This window comes from Megalops cyprinoides, chromosome 1, assembly GCF_013368585.1.
Source record: "Megalops cyprinoides isolate fMegCyp1 chromosome 1, fMegCyp1.pri, whole genome shotgun sequence".
Lineage (NCBI taxonomy): Eukaryota > Metazoa > Chordata > Actinopteri > Elopiformes > Megalopidae > Megalops > Megalops cyprinoides.
The window spans coordinates 33,718,867-33,739,835 of NC_050583.1; the positions used below are offsets into that span (position 1 = coordinate 33,718,867).

The window sequence follows — 20,969 nt, forward strand, 5'->3', positions numbered from 1 at the left end:
CTATCTTTTTAGTCTGCTTCTAAGTGGAAATGCACTGTCAGGTGTAACGCTGTTGCGGGTCAAAACTTACCTGTCGCGAATGAAATCAAAACAAAATTCCGGCTACATGAAAATTGTCTGCTTTTAGCCTGTGTAGTGGTCGTAGCGCGTTGTGACTACACCGTTTTGAAAATGTGATTTACATAACTCGGAGAGCTAACGTTTAGTATCTTAAAAAACCATAGTCGCGATGGATAAAAACGCCTTAGAATCCAGTTTGATCATCGGCTACGTAGATAGCCACAAGTCACCTTAAAGTAAAGTTAATAGTATGTTTCTTAATAGCGTTTTTAATATTCAAGAAAATCTAAGTCGTTTAGATACAGAACAGAAGCTAACGTGCTTAACCGGACAGATGTTTGTGTCTAACGTTAACGTTATGCGAAAAGAATAACTTAACTTGCTAAGTAACACAAACAGTAGTGTTTTTTTAAAGATTGTCAGGAACGTTATGAAAATGAGGACTCACGCAGTCTGAGGGGGCTTTACTGAAATCCAGGAATGCCTTTGGACTTCAGTAATGAACCGTTTTGCACCCATCAGTGCAATTTTTAGCTAGTTTCAGTTGAAAGGGAATAACGAGAACTTTTATTCAAGCGTACCTGGAATGATGGCTCTCCACCTTTGCCTTTTTTCAAGTGAATAGGATTTTCAAATTGCCTCAGGAAATAAAAGCGAAATGGAGCAAGTCCTGCTGTCCAGCCCTGGTGGGCATTCAGAATGGGAGTTGGAGCAGAAGCCATCTTTGGGATTCCTTTTCTTGGATCCAGACAAAGGGGCTACTTTGCCCAAGGGGACCAAAGAATGCCTGGAGTCAGACCTGGATTTCCGAGAGGCGGAGGAGGGGTTGGTGTCACTTAATCTGGAAAATGCCTTAAATCTAGACAACCTCTTCCGGAACTCAAGGTACACAGGTGTTGACCAGATCATGCCCTGGGACAAAGGGTCAGAACACCCTGTGCTGCATTGGGAGAGTCATTCAGCTGGATCCTCACATTATCATCAGAGTGAACCTGCTGAGATATCAAATCTCCAGATCAGTCCAAATGAACATATTGATTTTAGGGACTCTCCTGTCCAGGTTTTGGCAGAGCCCCTGATTTCTAGCAGGGGGGATTTATCTATTCCGGCACAAAGTTGCCACCAGAAAGTACCCGTGGAGTTGATGAATCCTCACAGCAACCTAGGGGAGCTTACTGATTTTAGCAAAACTCCTCCTTCTGTGCAGGCTTTGGCTGGGTCTCAAGATTCTAATAAGGGGGATTTATCTTTACTGGAAAATTTGTTGTATCCAGACTATGCCTCCTCCTCCTTAGCTGCCTGCCCTATCAGTGAGCCCAGCCTGCAGGGTGCCAGCGAGGAACCATCTTTCCTGCTATGCTGTGAAGGGAGCGGCCTCAGTCCCTTGTCACACGGGCTGGAGATGGTGTCATCTGAAACCGAGGACAAAGGTTTATTCTTAGAGGCACTGAGGGATCCGCTCACAGTGCGTAATGCTATCCCTGAGAGTTCACCTGAGAGCTACCTGAGCAGCCTCTCGCACGTCAACAGCTCTGACGACCATCATGAGCCGCTGGAGGTACAGGAAGCATCTGAGCTCTTATGGGAAAGGGCAAGCTCTCACGCTGACGGCAGCCTTAGCCTCGAACATCACGCCACACACAGCCCTGAAGAGGTGCGCCTGAGCCAGCCTGTGGAGGTTGTTGAGCAGAACATTCCCGTGGATACTCCAACCAGTAGTTTGTCCCCCGAGCAGAGCTGTGAGGGTGACTGCCATCTCCCCGGGTTCCACCCTCAGTTGACGGAAGCTCAGACTACTAAACTCTTCCCAGATGGAGATGCCCCAAACCAGGATGATCCGCTTGACAGCAAGGGCCCGGATCAGAGCTTTTCTGTAGAGTCAATGGAAGAAAAAGATTTTCTAGCTTTAACTAAAGCAGAGGGATATGAAGAGCTGACTGCAGATAGCAGCTTGACAGCTGATGCAATGCGCGAGAAGGAAACTCTGGACCCGAAACCCCCTGAGGGTATGCTCCAGGAAAGGCCTCCTGGTGTGGAGCACTGTGGGAGGAGTGGAGAAGCAGAGCCTAACTTGGACGCAGCTAGTCCAAGATGGGACTGCCCCAATAGTCTAGAGCCTGAGTTGGACAGCAGCTCTGGCAGTTTGTGGACTAATGGACAGACAATTGAAGGGCTCTCACTATCAGAGGTGGGGGCATCTACCTCTCTGCCAATGGGCGGCAGTGTTTCTCAGAGGGAGGAAGACCTGTCCTCTTTGAAGGCTGTGTTTGATGTCCTGGACCAGGACAGTGATGGGTTTGTGCGCATTGAGGAGTTTGTACAGTTTGCCACAGCCTATGGGGCTGAACAGGTGAGGTTATGCCCTCTTTGTTTCTGTTTGTTATATTAGCTTATCCGTAAATGTGACCGACAGGTTTCCGTCACTTCCGTCATCCCACAACACCATTTGAGCAGAGGGGGGTTGTTTTTGAAAGTACTGTCTGAATGGCTTTGGTTAAGTTATGATACCAGTTCATTTCTGCTTTTAAGTGGTGGTGGACTACATTTGTCAGAAGCTGGCATTGCCTTTTGTTAACCACAATATCAGGTATTATTGCTTTCATATTAGCTGTAAAACCTTGAAAATCGGTTTCTCGCAAAGTAGCTTGAAAAGCTTAACAGCATTATTTTGTCATCGAAGCCTTGGCTGTTAGAGTTCTGAAATGTCCAGTATACAGTGGTTGGTACTCTATCAACTTCAGTTGCAGCCTGAAAGACAAGGATAAGGTAATGGAATATCATAGAAAAACTTTTCCCCACAGGTTTTTCACACAAGACTATGTACAGTTGCTTAATACTTTAACTCTAATTTTCCTTGTATTTCATTTGATCACAAGTGATTCATATTTCCACACTTCACAGCAATAGCTCAGGACAGGCGTAGTCTGTGTGTCTACATGGTTACAATAGCCAGGCTTATGTGCTTGCAGCAAAGAGATAAGCAAATTATTTTCCACTTTGTTCCAGCACAGATGAAATCACAGCTGGGTTATCATATCAGTGGCAAAAGTCATCGTTGATTCATCCAGAGGTTGCTAGAACAGTGATGTTTGTCTTGCCCTTGCCAGTGGAAAAGACAGAGGTTCCTCTAAATAAAGTAGCTAAGTGGAAATGCTGTAGATACAGGGCATTGTTTGGTGTTATGTGAATGGTTCCTATGAAAGCTGATACATTCTCTCTCAGAAAAGGTGTGTAAATGGCAAGTCGTTTCGCGAAAACAATGGGAGCCCCTTCACGTAGCACGTCAGGAAAGTCGTGTGTTCAAGTAGTGTTCCAAAAATTGTGCTGATGAAGGAGTTAGGGGAATACAGTCATGTTATTTTAACTTAATGCAGCACCTCTGCCTGTAAAGAAGGAAGGCAGCAGCAGGGTTGTGTTACCGCTTAACACAATGGCGCCGAAGAAACCTGAGTACATGGAATTCATTGTGCACTGCCGAAGCACTTTGGCTTATTATAATTCATATCCAGAAGGTCCACTACAGCTTGTGCTGAAGGAATGTTAATTTTAGTAAACCAATCCAAGCAGTCTGTGAAGTTTTTTTGCCCCATAATAGTGACAATGCATCTGCAGAATAGCAGTCAGTCACTATTCTTGTCAGCCCCTGAAGACTTTTAACTGCATCTTGGTTCATCCAGTTTAGATCTGCTTTCATCTGTCATTTGTGTTGTAGTCTGAAGCACGCCTCTGTGTTCTTTTTGGGTTTATTGATAGTGATAGGAATTATGATACTGGAACAGTTACAGGTTGGGATTTATGTGTTTCATTCATTTTCAAATTGTCTAAGTAGCTGTGTACTGTGCCAGTATTTTTAACAGACTTGTTTATTTGCCGTTCGTATTATGCTTGTATACTGTAACAATCTTTAAATCTCTCCCTACAAGGGTATTTGTCAAATAAATGACAGCAACTATAACATTACGTTGGACGTAATGATACCAATGATTTTCAGTTATTTTCCGTAAGTTCAGTATTAAATCATCCCTATTTATTTTGTAGGAAATAACTCTGCAAGCTCTTAAAACTTAAAGCCTACAGTACTTCATTTTTGAGATAGTTTGGCTAAACATTAACAATGAAATGTGTCTTTATTAGTGTGAATTTACTCTGTCTTGGGCAGTTAGCAGTATTGATACATAAAGCTGGTGTGCCATTTTGAGGTCAGTGTATGAGTTTACCAACTTCAGCAGCTTTCTAAAATGCACCGTTTTGATTAAATATTATAACAGTTGAAATTTCCATCTTGATGTCTTCAGCATTGTAGGAGAAGGCTGGAAGAGATTCTGTGTGCCAGCAACTATGTGAACATCAGGGCCATTGTTTGTTTTTCAAAACTGTTTACATTTTCATTGTGTAGAGGCGTGAATTCTTACAGCAGTGGAATCCTGGTGTCATTGTCTATGCCTGCTTGGTCTCACTGTGGTGGAATGAATGATCAGTGTGTGGGTGTTGCATCAAGCTCTTTGTGCAACCTGCTCTTTTTGCTCTTATTCAGGGTGGGATTCCTGTGCAGGCTGCTACTGTGTGTTTGCTGCACTTTTGTGGTTTTATTCTTGAAGACTGTACCTGTTGAGAGCCTCGCGCATGAACATACCAAGCCAACGGTCTGTTTTAAAGACCCTGCAGTAGTATGCTTCAGGGGTACTGTAAAAATAGTTAGATTGGCAGCTCTCTGATACAAAACTGGCCTAAAAACCTCCTTTTAAACTATTTTCCACACCACCGAATGGTGCATTTCAAATTCAGGAGCTCAGATGTGACTGCCCCTTTGCTGTCTTACCTCGGCAGACTTTAGTTTCTTATATAGCAGTGCACACTATTCTGTCAGTGCCTTGTGTCTGTGTCTGAAGTGGGCTGGGCCAATGGGCTGGAAATGGCCCAAGCACCAGGTCTTTCCCTGTGTTTCTGTTCCCAAAAGGAAAAGCTCCACCGGGACTTAAGGTATGTTATGTGTTTAAGTACAGGGCAATGGTGCGGTGGAATTTCCTCACCATTTCCTTTTGATTCTGCAGTTCTTTTCTTTCTTTCCTGTGACATTCTTTTCTACTATGTCAAAGAGCAGCTCGTTTTACAGGTTTATTTATGCGTGGTTCATGCAGGAATCAGACTTTGGTGCGATTTGTCTGAGCATAAGGTGTGGGGGTTTTATGATGTAGGTATAAAGAAGCAATATTTTATGTAATATAACCTGTAGTTCATTTTCAGAGCATATGGAAAAAAAGATGCGTTCTGTTTTTCAACATCTCTTTAGTGGCCACTTAAATAGTTTGACTTCCTCCATATATTTATGTGGGTATTTTTCAAATTACCCCATAGTAGAGATGTCTACAGAGGGGCAAAATGGTCACATGTTCAGTGGCTTATTTTGTGTATTAGCCTGGTTAGCCTGGATTTTTAATTACTTGCCTGTCATACTTTTGCAGTTCTTGACATATTATTAGCTTAATAACTGTAGTCAACGGATTGAAGAGTGACGAGGAGATTTAAAGGATGTTCAGGCAAGAGCTGTGGAGTCTGTAGGCAGCTGAAGAGGGCTGTTCCATTGAAACAGGATGTCAGAACAGTGTATGAAATGGCATGGTGGGTCAGTGCCTCAATTGGTATGCTGCATCTACCTACATCCTGAGATGATCTTAACTCAGACTCATTGATGGTACTTTTTTTTTTTTTTTTTTTAAATCAGGGTCACACGTGCAGTGCCACAACACAGCTACACTATCCGCACTCCCTCCTTTCATTATGAAAGAACAGCAAGTGAGTGTAATTTGATCCCCCCTGTGGCTGGTCACATATGGTGATAAGCAGTGGCAATTCTGTATACTTCACTTATTCCCTCACTGGTTGAGTGCAGCGTCAGAAAACATGTACTGCTTTCAGCCTAGTTAGTGTACAAAGAAGAAAAAAGAAAGAACTTGATTTTTGAATTGTAGCTAGTACACCAATTGATTGTAGATCACTTCACCATGATAAGGAGGCGAATATATTATAGCTTTTTGGATATCATGCTTATGCAAATCATATCAGCAATATGTTCAAATATTAGTGTCTGATATTCTTGGCTAACAGCCAAACCATCGACAAATTACACTGGTCGTCCTGCCTGTTAGGTACTTCCCATAAAATGATGCCCCATCCCTCACTTTCTACCTAGAAATGTGTCCTTTGGCTCAGTGTTCTACTGATCCAGCTTCTGCTGAGACATTCTTCTAGGCACCTGAATGTAGAAAATGGCTGCTCTCAGGAGCATTACTGAGTGCTGCCACTCTATTCAGGCTTTGCAGGCAACAAGCTCCACTGTGTTGGGTAACTTGAGGTGCGTTGCGTTGGAAAGGACAACTTGCCGGACTACTTAAGTGTTCCCAATCATGCCTGAAGTAAAGAAATGTTCTTACTCAACCAGCACATTTATCCGGTAACCAGTTTAAGACTTAATTGCATGAATGTTGGACACTTTGCTGAAAGATTAGCCTAATCCGTGAAAATTAAAGTTGAAAGTTTGGGGTCACTGCCTGATATGAGGATGGAAAATAGAATATTCTGTCTCTCTCTCTCTCTTTCTCTCCCTCCCTCTCCCTCCCTACCTCTCCCCCTTACCCATCTGTCTGTCAGTGTCTATTTATCTGTCTAAGTGTGTGTGTATTTACTTTTTTTCCCCAGTCTTAACAGCAGTGGATTTATGGGTAGGAGATTACTAATTAGGCCAGCGGGTAATATTGGTAAATAATAAGAATATCCAGTCATCAGTTATTGGCATTGATTTATAAGGTGCAAGTAAGGGGCTGATAAGGCCTTTCCCTCAGTTAACAGTGGCACTGTGATACTCTCCCAGTACTTTATTTATGATCATAGATGATACCAGTCAAGCTGTAGAATGTGATGACCATGCTGAGGAGGTTGCAGCATAAAAGGAAACTGGCAGAAAATTGCAGAAAAGGTAATACGTTTCACTTTGCTCATAAAACACCACAATACTACTTCGGCAGTTATTTTGAGTAAACACTAAATGCTTCTAGTATAACTGGCTGTATATATTATATGGTAAGTTGGTAAATATGTACTTAAAGTAGGTAAATGTATAATTAAATTGATGACGATTAAGACCCACTGATAAAGCGAGCAGCTATTCGAGTAATGTTACCATAGTCGCTGACAATCCTGATGAGTCCCTCCATTTACTGAACTCGTTGTGGTGATTTTGATAAAAAATAGGTAGCAAATGAAAAAAGGAAATGCAGCTTAAGAGTCACATTTTTTATGCATTTCGGTATTTTGTAAGTTTCTGCTTGGAATGAAATAACATTCTTACACTCACTTGTAATTGCTCTAGCATTATCATCACAGTAGTGTTTCCACTGTCGTATTGTAAGTACCCTGGCTGACGAGTAAGTTTGTCTAACCGTTGTGCAATTGTGACAACCATCAGTCACCTGAGACTGAGTTTGGCCAAGGCGGAGCTTCTGTATATTCCAGCTAAGTCTTTTCCAGTGAAAAATCTGACCGTGACACTGTAAAACACCACAGTGTCAGACTATCAAGGCCTGTTTTGTTCTTCTTATGTGTAATTTAAGGCATGTGGAAGTTTACTTTAAAGTCTTATGTAATTGGGTATGTGGCTATTATGACTGTTATTTTTTCTGTCCTTTTTCATTCTGGCTCAACTAATTAATATACTGTTGAGACCTAAATTGACAGATTTTATGACTTTATTGAACAGCGTTCTGGGAAGCTGTACAAGAAGTAAATTAGCTACTTCATACAGTACAACAAATAATGGAGTTAGCAATACCAATACTATTACAAGGATTTTACCTGTATTGTATTACAAGGGTGCTTTTAGGCTTTTGGCTCAGGTGTTTGTGTCAATATTATACAGGTTTTGATAAATGCATATTTGTGTGACTGCTGATTGCCTGAAAATGTGGCTGACATTTGCATCCTACAATCATGTCCTTTATTTATGGCAGAATAGAAACAAGTTCCTTCCTGTGGGTGAAGATGATCTGATATTAATGCTAATGCTAATCAAGCTGTCTATTATAGCCTTTCATTTTCTTTATCAATTTTGTATGTCCCTGCATTACAGTTGAAGGCTAAACATCTTTTCCTTGTGCTGTTTGGATCATTGGCTACACTGAAAATCAGACTATGAAATGTCCAAGTGAATTTCTAAGTCCTGAAGGATTAAGAGTCTATTTATATGACTGTTGCTAAGACAGCACTGGAATTGAATGTTCAATGGTCAAAAAAATGCTGGAGAGTCCAGGCATATTCTACACAGGTGGAATAGGTTGCATTTCTTTTTAATTAGCTGTGTTGTACATCCATCAGTTAGCTTGATCCTTCTCATCCTCCCGGCCCTGACAGTATTATTGCAGGTCAGATATGATGAGCTGGTCAAGGGCTACTTATGACCAGACAGATGGAGATGCTCCAGTTCAATGGCCACCATCACACAGGGGAGGGAGAACTGGGTGAGGTATGGGGGAATGGTAGGGGCTGTTACATCCGGATTCCAAAGAGATTACAGTGCAGTGCTGCCGGCCACTGAGTCAGGTGCTCTGCCTAATCTCTCCCCCCCTCCAAAACCCATCACCATCGCCCACACCCATCCATGTATTCCTGAGGTGTAGCACATTTGGGGGAGTGGGGGGGATTAGCTGTAGAATGTATTCCCCTGAGTCAGGATGGCTGATCGTTGACACGGCCAGCTGGCACACTCCATTGTCTGAGGAGAGGGTTGCGGCTCTCCTGCAGTTCTGTCAGTAGCTCCGCTACCACCCCTCAAAAACCTCATCGTCTCCTCTTGGAAGCAGAAGACTAACACAGACCACCTCCACCTTGGCACGTTCCATCCCTCCTGTGCATTTAGGAGATTCATTTTACTTATACAGTTCTGCATTATTTTCTTTTAACAGCAAGTTTTCTTGTAAGCCATGTGACAGTCAGTTGTGGTAGCCTTAGCGGGAAGGTGTTGAGTTACTGAAATTGTAGTTGAGCAGTGAAGACTGATAGCTACCTTTTTCCACTGAGGTAATCTTATGGGAGGACATGTAATAGATTGCCTCATGCAGAACAAAACCAAGTTTTTATTTTACTGTGTTTCCTGTGTGCACCAGGGATCGCAGTCTTCTGTGCCTTGACTAGAACAGAGAGGGTGACAGACAGACTGGCACAGCCTTGCTTGCTTAATCAGGTGCAAGTACAAGGGGGGGAGGCCAAGTTTTATCTCATGTTTGAGAATATTTTGTTAGGAAATTCCTGTAGCGGTGTCCTAACTACCATGATACGTGGTCTGCTCCATCCAGTTAGATGCCCCCAGGGACTGTAGGAGTGAAGCAATGAGATGATTATCAGAATTATCAGACTTGTAAATGTCAGTGGGCAGTCCCATGTCAATCTTGTCCAACTGGAAGTGTTGAGCTCATGCTAGCTCTCATTGTTTCCTGCCTGGCATGGAGGGAAGATTGAATGGCTTTTTTATGGTTGGTGACATTAGCTTAGAGATCTCAGAGAGGGTGTTGCAAAATTGTTTCAGTGTTAAAAGATGTGGTGTTACATTTTTGAGGTTTGTGGAAATGCTAATTTATAGTGCTTAAAGTTCAAATTAGTAACACAAGCATCTTAGTATTTTGGCAGCAAAACAAAACTGTAATCCTTCTTTTAGTTGACTTTCTTTCATAAGTGACAATATTCTCTCAAGACTCATGAATAAATTTCATGATTTAAAACTTTGGTTTTACTTTCGGCATATCCTGTATCGACCCATGTATGAGCAGTTAGATATCATATGAATAACAACCAATCTTGTTCCTTCTATCTGTTATTATTATCTTCTTAAAGATAAATAAACAAACAAACTGGAAAAAAAGCAGACAAAAGAGTGGAACACTTTATACAACCTTGGGTCAGTGCACATCATACTTGACTTCCGGATGCAGTTGCACTTAGAGGACCACAAGTTCACAGATATTTTTATGCACTTTCAAGGAATAAAAGTAGGTAGGTAGGTAGACAGGGTTATGTTTACATTTATGCCTGTCTAAATAATGGGGAAGAATGCAGTTTGTATTTTGGACTGAAGTCAATCTTTAACAGGTGTTTAAAACATTTGTGCTACAATGCAGTTAAAGGAGTTAGCAGGTGACCTTTTGGAATGCTATTTGTCCAGCAAAACAACCTTTGTTAATGTCAAAGACCTGACCTTGCGTTATGTGCAAGTGTGTGCTGGTATTGGAGGCATATAATGTGTTTACTAGCTCTAAATTGTCAACACTAATAGGGAACTACAACATATAAGTTTATGGTTTCTCAATATACTCATTCACATACGTTCAAAAAATAAAGTATGAGAATTGCCACAAAGCTTGCTGTGCTGTTTCAGTCAGATGGAATAGCTACTTTTCATTGCTTTGATGTGTTTATTATCTCAGAGCCTTTTGCCTGGGTAGCTGTTGATGAATAAACCAAAGTCAGTCACATGCTCTCATGACCTATGAGGAACTTGGCCATCATCTTAAGAAGTCCCAAGTTCAGCCTGTAAAGGCTTGAGAGCAGAGGCTGCATATCCTGCACTGGGCTAAAGGGAGACTTTGTGCATTGGTGGATGACTGAGCACTCTCTCTGCTCTGACCTTAACTTACCTCACTACTGTGCACTTACGCTCTTGAGAGCCATACATGGTACGTCACACAAACCTATCTGTAACAGATGACAAAGGATGCAGAACTCACATGATTCTGTTTGTGATTACCCGGTATGGACTTTATCAGCTTTAAAAAATCTGAGCCTTAGGCTAGAACAAAAAAAAGTGGAAAGGTAGCAAATACTGGTTTTACCTTTTGCCTTTGGTTTTGTACAAGCAGGAAAGGACATTATGATTTTGGTGTCTGAATGTTTGTCTGAGGAATGGACAAACAAAGTACTTGGAATGACTTTTAATAGTGCCGTGCTTCAGTTGTAAGCGTTACTCTTCTTGGGAGTGTTGTGAATGGCCTCAGAATAAAAAAAAACTCTTTTTAAAGGGGATATCCAGAATACAAAAAGAACACTCGAAGAACACTTGTGTAATTTCTTTCATGTGACAAGTTCAGTGCTTAAGTCCAGAACCAAAGCCTGTCCTTGGATCTGTTTGCATATTGTGGCGACACTCCCTTTCTGTGTCATTACTGCGGGGAATAGGATTTTGTGTTTTCTTCGAGAGAAGGAATTATGAGGGTGGCTGATGACTCGATGACCTACATATTTATGTTGCATAATCGATTCAGGAGCAGAATAGGCAATATTTTGGGGATTTAGTCCACTTTGGCTGAGGCAAATACGTAAATCTGGAGCATTGCAGCAAGTGTCCACTCCCAAGTGGAAAACAAAAGTAGGACCCTTGTCTGGTGCTGTATTAACAGCTGCAGAGGTTACTCTGGTAGATGCTTTCTTTGTGAACTGATTATTTTACTGAACCTGTGCAGCAATGCCCTATCATGTAAGGTAAATGTATGGCCTATAAATACCTATTTTTGCTTAGTACACATTGCTTTTCTTGAAACAACTCATTATCTTGACTACTGCAAGTGAACCTGACACACTTTACAGGAGGGCTACTGCAAAACTGGGGGAGTCGAGGCTGACACATCACACGTGTTTGAAACTGGGGAATTGCACTGTGTCAGCATCAGAAGACTGGTTGAAAATGAAATCAGATTAAAAGTAAATGTAACAGTAACGTAGAAGTGCATTATTTTATGAGTGTACATATGTGTATTTTGTGTGGTATTTCAGTCGTGGGGTCTGTAGTTCATCCTGTCTGAGACCCTGGCATTACAGTAGCTTTTGAAAGAATCAGCAGATAGAAATCGTAGCTGTATTTTTCATTTTTGTTTTATGTGATCAAAGAGAGGAGTTGATAGTTTCAGAAGCACCAACAGCACATTGTGCTAGCTAAGTAATGTGACAGATTATGTAACAGTGATGGATTACTGTTAGTCAACCAGCCAAACAAACAAACAATGTGGCACAAGTAATTTCAAATCTAATTGAACTGAGTTGCTGAATTCAAAAGCAGATCAATAATTAATCCATTTTTGGATGGAAAAGTTATAATCAGTATTGTGTGGACAAAAATGAAAATAAAAACCAGATAAACACTCAAGACCCTACCTATATGGTTATAAAGTGCTTACCACAATTTGAGGACACACAAAGTCACCATTTCTGTCAAACCACCCAGCTATTTCCATCCACTTGTCACGCTTCCGTTGTTTGTAATGGTAGAATTTTTTTTTTTTTTTTTAAGATGGGTTAAACACACCATGAGTTTTTAGCTCACAGAACCTGCCACACTACACTGTGTAAAGTGTCAAGCAAAGGTATGATTTCAGCGTACACCTGCTGAGTTCCACAAATCTTGGTTAATTCGTTGCAGAGTCATAAAGGAAATTAAAAGAGCTAAAATTGTGATGTGTATACTAGTCATAATCAAATTCATTGTAATTCTAAGTCAAAAACAGCCAAGTGTAAAGTGGCTTATTTATCTCAATACTGTTATTTTGAAGCTGATAGCTTGAAGGTTGATAGCTTTATAGCCTTTCTTTAAAATAGGTTTGGAGGGAATGGACTAAAATCCCCTCAACCTTACTTCAAAAATGATTGTTACAATGCATGATATTAACTAAGCTTATGAATATTAATTAACACATAGTACATTGTAAGGATATTTGTGAGCAAAACATGTACTTTCATTTTATGTGTCAAGACTGTTTTTGATAGCAAGACCAATAATATAGGCCTTATTATATGTAAATTGTAATGCACAAGAAGCAATGGCTGACATTTTTGGAGGAGAGCATGTGTTTGTGCTCTCCCAGATTATTAGTGGGGCTTGCAATTGGGAATGCTAAACTGTGGAGAGAAAAAATGGGATTAACTGTTGTTAATCAGTAGAATACAGCAATGTACCTGCCTGCTATTGGTCTACTGTGCTCACATTTAAGCAATATTTACATAGCACACCTATCACCTGAATATTCTTTTAATGGTCTATTCAGAAATGATTGCCTAGTTTTTTTTAAGTAATTGCTATGTAATACTTATTTTCTTGAAAAGACCAGATGTGTATCAGATGTGTAATTAATGCTCTGTTTCAGTTTCATTTTGGAGTTTTTCAGCTAATGCGGGGCTGTTTTCCCCTTGAGCCGTATGTAGTCAAATAAATCAGTAAAAAGTGTCTGACTTGGCAGCCCCCTAAACTGCTGGCTTGTGGTGTAACATACAGGCCGCTTGACCTCGGACGCTTCAGGAATGGGTCTGAGGTCTGCGGAAATTCACTGAAAAAGGGAACAACTTGTTTTGAACGGCTCCAAGGAAACACTGCCTGATTACTGTATGTTCACCTGAATGTAGCTGGTGAAAACATGGAAACATGGCATTGACTCTGGGTTTGGTGGGTTTGCACAACCTGCCTGTGGTATTTGAATAAGGTTAGCATAAATTATTAACAAGTCTGTTTTTAGCCTGTCTTCGCTCTGCTTATGATCGCTTGGGGATGTGTAGTAGTCTCAGCGTTAGCGCAGCTATGAGGGAAATTCTCAGCAAATCGCTTCCAGCAGTCCGAGTCCATATGCAGCTTAGCGTTTCCCCCTCTCCCTGCCGCTCCGTTCCGGGGAGGGCGATTAGCGAGAGGAGAGCGATTTTGGCAGAGTCAGCCCATCAGAGAAGGAATTAAATGAAGCCCTGGTATTCTCACAGCAGGAGCAGCACCTCAGTGCTACATATTTCAGGAATTCTGTCTGACAAGAAAGTGTGACAGCAAAACCTTCAGAGAATTTAAGGCCGTATTTGTTCAGTTGTATTTCCTGATCAGAATGGTCTTTCTCCACGCATTCAGGGAGCAGACAGTTTCCATCATCCCTGTTGAGGTGCTTTTAGAACAGGTTTTGAGTGTAGATGATAGTAGTAGTAGTAGTAGTAGTAAAAATACTATGAAAATTATAACTGATCAGATTCAAAGTGGAATTCAAGAAAAATACAAGACATAGTCTATTACAGTAACAGTTTATGAGGTACAGACATTCTTTGAGGACATAATGGGAAAGACACATTTTTTGATTTAGTATGACTTCAGGCAGATTGAGTTGTATGGTTGGACTGGCCTCAGAAGGTGATTTTATACCCCCCGCCGCCATCTAGGCTAATTTACATGGCTTTCCAGAGCAGATGTGTCTGGGGTGCTGCGCTGAAACCTTCCAGCTCTATCTCCTGCCTCCAGTGCAGATCCTCTCCGGGAAGGAAAGGCGTTGAGCTCGTTTTGAAGAGAGAAGACACTTTAAAAGTTGAGCCATCTATTTTACGCTCCTTCAAACCACATGGGTAATTTGTACTCTGATGAGACAATGGGTGTCTCTGTAGCATTACAGCGTTCTCATCGCGCATGGCTTCTCCACATATCAGTGCCAAATGTTCTTGCCTCAGTGATCTTTCTGCAATGTGCACATAGTTGCCCTGTGAGATTAATCGTCCTACAGTATTACACATGCACAGTTTACAATGCGTGATGTCAGCATCCTTGGAGAAGAGTGGTTAAAGTTAGAGACTGAGTTGCAGAAGTCCTAATATGAAACAGTGATTTCCACTTCCCTCTCTTTACGTATTACGGGGTGCAAAACAGAGAAGGTTGTCCTGTTGCAGTCTCAGCACAGTGGCACTGACCTTAAAGGTAGTTTGAGCAGAACCAAACCAAAGCAGAGAAGGCCAGTCCCTAGTTTAGGTTAAATTTAGCAAAATAGACCATTAAAACAACCCTCAGACATAGGCTGTGGACACTTTTACAAGCTTTCACAATCTAAATTCTTGATTAAAAAAAATTAAAAGTAAGAATAATCAAATGTCTGTGATCTGTGATTGGAAGTCTTCATTTAACATGGAAACCAATTAAATGTAAAATGACAGGATTTACGTAAGGCTAATCCTGTATCATTGCTGTTCACGATGTGTGAGTTTTTAAACTCGGTGAATCTGGGAAGGGGGGGGGGGTTTATCCTGTTATTCTGTGGGCTGTCAGTTCCTATCCTGTCTTTGGCTGTGGGTGCTTTGATGTGCAGGGGGGTTGAGCATTGGCAGTCCCTGCAGGAATGTCCCCCCTGTCCTGGGCCTGGGTGTGTGGCACTGAAACACAAGCTACCGCAGCAGCCGCAGGTCCCTCTCATAGTGCAGCCACCATTGTGCCGTAATTGTCTGTGTGGGTTTTGGCGATTGTTTGCCTTTCACAATAAAAGGGTAGGATAAAGTCTGCACAGCAACAACAGTATTATTTACAAAGTAACAAACCTGATATCTGATCTCTGAAATCTCGGCTAAAAGTATGTTGTTGGGTTTTGTTGAAACAAACAAATGTGTATTTCTGGACGTACAAATTTGTGACAATCTGTTTTTCTGTTTTTTGTATAACCATCACTGTCACGCTGATTTTATTTTGGTGGATCTGTATGCTTTCTTTTTTTGCTACTGCTCTGGTTAGGTTGTTGTTCTTCCTCACGGAAATTACAGATGTTATTTGATTCAAATTACCGTATTTGTTTGACAGATTTTATCAGTTCTGTATAGTTGTTTGTTTTCTGATTTTTTTTTTTTTGTTTATTGTTGTAATCATCAGGAAGTTTATTGAAGGGGATATTGCGGTTTGAGAATTGGAGGTTATATTTTGAAGCAATGTATTTGACTTGGTGAGGCTGTTTTTGGATTAGAGATTACTTTACTTTGTCTCCCAGAGGTGTGGTAGGCCTGTATCATCAGTTTTACCAAGCTATTTCATGGGGTGTGCCTAAGGTTCACCTTGCTGTCACGAACGGACCTGTTATCCATCTGCTTTAGCATGTACTCTTAACAGCAACACAGCACTGGGAAAGAAAGTTTCCCTGCATTTCAAATGCATTTTGACATTAATTACAGTCTGTTAATGGTTATGGCACTGCCCTAAAGGGAGCTGCCTTTGCCCTGACAGGAACAGCTATTGAAACACCCAGGAAACAAATAATTCCCTTGTGAGACGTCCCCCTGCTCAAAGATGGTCCTGTTGCTGTTAGCAGTCACGCATGTGATGTGGCAGTGATTTGTGAGTGGCTGTTGTGTCCACAAAGAATCCACAACTGAGGCAGAGGAGTCTAAACAGTGCTCAGACAGCCAGAAGGCCTGTTTTGGCTTTGTTTCAATCAGTGAGTTTCATGAGCTGTCCGTCTGGTGGGACACTCGTCCTTTTTAATCATGCCAGGCCAGTACACTCTTCTTCAGTTTCAGACAAACAGCATGCATAATTCCCATAACTCACTTGTCCTCATTTGTACCCAAGGCTGCAAACAGACACACGCACGCACACACATACACACAGAGAGTTCTTTTTTGGCTCTAAGACACTACTGCAGCCTCTGTGTATGGCCAGCCCTGCTGTTTTTCTCCCCCCCCCAAAATAAGAGGTTTCACGCTTGAGAGTGATTCTTGTACGGAGTCCACCTTATATTTGCTCCATTTGTTGTTTTTAGAGTCCTCAGTAAACATGCTGCATCAGCATGCAGTTCTCAGAGCAGTACAAACAGGCCCTGTGGGAGGTGCAGTGTAGGACATTTGTGGAGCTAAACTGTCAACCTCCACATGGGGAGTGTGTAAGGTAACTGGACTGCCTAGACTGTGCTATAGAGATGTGGCACATCCCCTCTCACTGGATTAGGTCACCTGTGTGATGGGGATGGCGATTGATATGAATGGTCAAGTCCCAGTTGTCTGGATGGGGGTCACGCTTCAGTGAACAGTACCACCTGCACTAGTAGCAGATGTCCCGTCCCCCCCCTGCCCCCGGTTGGGCGCGCGGTAATCCAGCCCCCTAGCCGGCAGCATCCAGGGATGCAGACACCCTCTTTCCATCTGTCTGCTAGACCTGCCTGCCTAGCACCTGGGCACCATGGACAGGGGCAGCTGCCTAGGTGAAAGTCTGTTTGTGGATTTGGCTGGCACAGTAATGTATCACTTAACACCTGTGCATCCTTACCTGCCATCTGCATCATTTGAAAACATGAAGTAGCCCTGATGTGCTTAGACTACTATTTATTAAGGCTTCAGCCTTTTGAGTTTATATTAAATGCTTATTTTAAGAATGCCGATTGTCTCATTTGCCCCTTCCCTTTGTATTAATCCCATTAGTTTTTCTGGGACTTGTATACCAAAGTGCATGAGACAGTACCTATGGAACAGCAAGTTCTCCTCAATGTCTGTGTGTATATATAATCTAATGAGGGAAGCTAGTCAGGGAAGCTGGCAGTTGCTCTGGTCTGTGTCTCTCACAAAAGCCCTTTGAAGTGCCTCGTCCCATTATGAGATCTGATGAAACTTGGGCCTGTTTCTTAAAATAAAAAAAGAAAAGCTGAACTTGACTGCATAATTAATAGATGCTGTTTTCATTGGATGCAAGGAATGTTCAAGCAGATTTGTTGCACGCACACACACACACACACACACACACACACACACACACACACACACACACACACACACACACACACACACGCACACGCACACGCACAGTATACTAGTCTTAAACACAGCCTTAAGTGTTAGCACCTCTTTTGTTAAGAAGCCTTTTTAGCGTTTGACCAGGTTTAAGTGTTAGTGCTGGCTCGGTCGAAGAGTTCTGGATTTCGCCCGTGGGGTTGAACGCGCAGTCCCTGTCCGCTACAGCAAAGCTATTGTTCCGTTTTTAAACCTACAAACTGTCCTGCTGTGTAGTGACCCAGGTCCTAACGGGCCATGAATAAGTCTTATTCTATCAGACAGGGCTTTTTTTTATCTGAAGCGTGGCTTAACTGGTCCTTCCCGCTTCTTTCTTTGTCTCTGGAATTTCTTATAGTTGGTTGTGCTTCAAAAAGGCGCTGTGATCAAAGGCTGGCTTCTGTGACTGGAAGTGAAGCCCCCTCGTTCTGCTTTGCTGCTAAGGCACTGGCCTGTCAAGTGACCTTAAGTTATCTGTGAAGCCAGTATACACAACAGTAATGTGAATATTATTTAATATTTTGTTCTTAATCATGTCATCTAATTTTGAAATGAATTCAATGTTAATGTGTTCTGTAATCATTTGTATTTTTCAACTGATTGAGTTCAGTTAAGATAAGGCAGTAGTAAACTTGTAAGTATACTGTATAGTTTACTTATACAATAGGCTGCAATAATCTTTAGTGGGATGGAAATTCTTGTTTATTGAGTATTATCTACATGTGTATGCAACTGCAATTAATTTATTTATAATTTTAATTTGGATGTTTGAAAAATGTAGCCTAGTGAATTTTATTGAAAAACTTAACATCTCACAAATGTAAAACACAATTTGAAAAGATCATGATCAAAGAGCACTGCTTCAGTTGATCAATTTAACCAATGAAACCTTGCGCCCCACAATGTTTAAAGTCCGTCGACGCGCACAGAATAGGATTAATTTTACATTAATGCTTTCTTCGTGTCAAGGCGGTTGTGGGTCAGTGGTGGAGAGTTTAAGGGTGTAGCATGACGGCAGCGTGTTTCCCCTGAGCTGTGGAAACAACAGCACGGTTTCCTGTATGCTGTGGTCTCCACTGTGGGCGAACTAGAACATCCTCACCAATATCACACACACATGCATGCACACACAGACACACACACCAACAGTTAAAATATCAATTCGCTTGCTGTTCTGATTCATGCTTCACAAAACATTATCACTGTTAACTCATGCAGGGTACCTCAGAAAACGGAGCTCTCATTTTATGGATTATGCTAATTTTAATTAGCATAATCTGTAGGGAAAATACTGCTTTTAAAATGGGATTTTGTGTAGTCCTTCGGATGAAAATTTCAAGTGCCAGACCCATTAGTCCTAGTTTATTTCTGTGTGTCACCATCTTTGGTTTCCAGACTTCTTTCTTAATTGTTCTTTTAAGTGAGATCTGAAGCATGTTATCAGCCTTTCAGTTTCTGTTCAGTTCGAAAAATGCATTTCTCACACATTCAGGTAGATTATAAATCACACATTTGTCAGTGCATACATGCTGTTCAAGTAAGCAGGCTCATATTGACTGAGTAGACTTTATAAATTATGCTTTTTTTATTTTTTTATCTGCTTTCTTCACCCTTTTTTGGAATATACACTTGTACAATGAGGGCTCATCTCACCACAACATCCCTCTACTTGTGTAGAAGTGCATCTGATATATTTGACAGCAGCAATGTGTTTTTTCACACTACAAATCCCAGAGTGCAGCAGGGGAGTGAACAGTGTATAGTCACAGCTCCTTTATATCATGCGAGAAACAGAGACACCTGAGGAGTCACAGGTGACAAGAGTGATAGGATGAGGTAGCCCTGGCCAATGAAACCCACTCTACCCGGGGGGATCAAAGCCATTTGTGTTTTGCTACAGACTCCTGGTCTTCATCGTGAAATGACACAGGTCAGATTCAAACCCAGGTCTAAGCTGTAGGGCACAGCCTGCTCTCAGAATGAGCGCCTTCACCCACAGAGCCACTTGGGAGTGTTCTCTGTTTAACAATAGACTTTATTCACAGCACAGGCTCATTCTTTATAAAAAGTTCATTTTATTGATTTTTTTGAAACTTGAGGCTTTTTTCCCCATGTCTGAATTGTAAGTAAATGTATTACTTAATTTTTCTGTTTTAATTCTCTAAGCATTTACACTCAAGGATGTTTGGGGCTCTATTCAGGTAGAGCTTCTCCTTTGTCCCAAAAGATCATATGCTGTTCTCACCATAAAGGCCTTTCCTCTCTCTCTTAGGCTCAACAACTCAATAGCTATTACTCTGGATACCTGCTCACCCGTTGCTAGGTTACTCAGTGGAGGGTTACTGGGAAACAGATTAGGCGATTGTATCATGTGTCATGTGAGTGCTTGTTAGGGGTTATATAGCCACTTGTAAATAAGTGCTGGGCCTGTGTGGGTGTGTCTGTGTCTGTGTCTGTGTCTGTGTCTGTGTGTCTGTGTCTGTGTCTGTGTCTGTGTCTGTGTGTAAGTTTGTGTCTGTGTCTGTGTCAATGTCTGTGTCTGTGTCTGTGTGTAAGTTTGTGTGCGGCCAAGGTGGAGTGGGTTGGGGTTGCATAATGATATAGAGATGGTAACGAACATTATATATGATCAAATGCATAGTATCTGCTTTCCTACTATTTCGTGTTTGCTGATAGTCAAAGTCCTTGAATTATGTTCAGAGAAAAGATACTTGACTATAATGGTTGTCAGAAGTGAGTTTAGATGTATTATGTAACACTAGTAGGTCATGTGCAGTGCCAGCTACTGTTGATTGTCAGTGTGGCCAGCTCTGCATGCAAATAGGATTGTTCAATAATGCAGAACCAGCAGTTTTGCCAATTGTCCAGTTATTATTTAACACCCACAAAACCAAATTAGAAAAGTGTCAGACAACTTCCTGTCTCCATAATGGTGGTCACTGCTCCCATGTTTGTGAGACGCAAAACAGGTTGCATCACCTTATAGAGGTTCAAAAAATGGCAGAGGGTGACAGAGGTCAGGTGCTTGTCAAGAACTGTCTGTAGATCAGCTGGGAGCAGTGCATAGAGCTGTGTTTTTGTTTTTTCATAGTAGGATGACTGAGATATATGTGCATGCAAAGATCACCCCGACTCCTTGCACAGGGCAGTAACCCGTAGTGGCCTGTGTGGAGACACCAGCCCAGTACCATGAAAATGGGGAATGTGCTTATGTCAACGGTTATTGTCTAAAGCATGGAGCCAGCATTGTAAAAGAGAGACGCCATTTATGTGGGCACTCTCGAGGTCAGAGCCACTTTAATTGGCACTGTATGTCCCCTAGAGAACTGCTGATTCTGCTGCAGGAG

At 41.7% G+C, this 20,969-nt stretch overlaps 1 protein-coding gene across 1 annotated transcript in view; it reads left to right on the plus strand.

The window, feature by feature from the left end:
• The first annotated feature begins 718 nt into the window (after positions 1 to 718).
• Positions 719 to 20,969, plus strand: part of rab11fip3 (RAB11 family interacting protein 3 (class II)) — a 47,901-nt gene continuing 27,650 nt past the window's right edge. Inside the window, exons 1-2 of the mRNA XM_036534488.1 lie at positions 719 to 945; positions 1,372 to 2,410. Of these exons, the coding sequence (XP_036390381.1) occupies positions 719 to 945; positions 1,372 to 2,410 (1,266 nt within the window). The remainder of the gene's footprint in view (positions 946 to 1,371; positions 2,411 to 20,969) is intronic.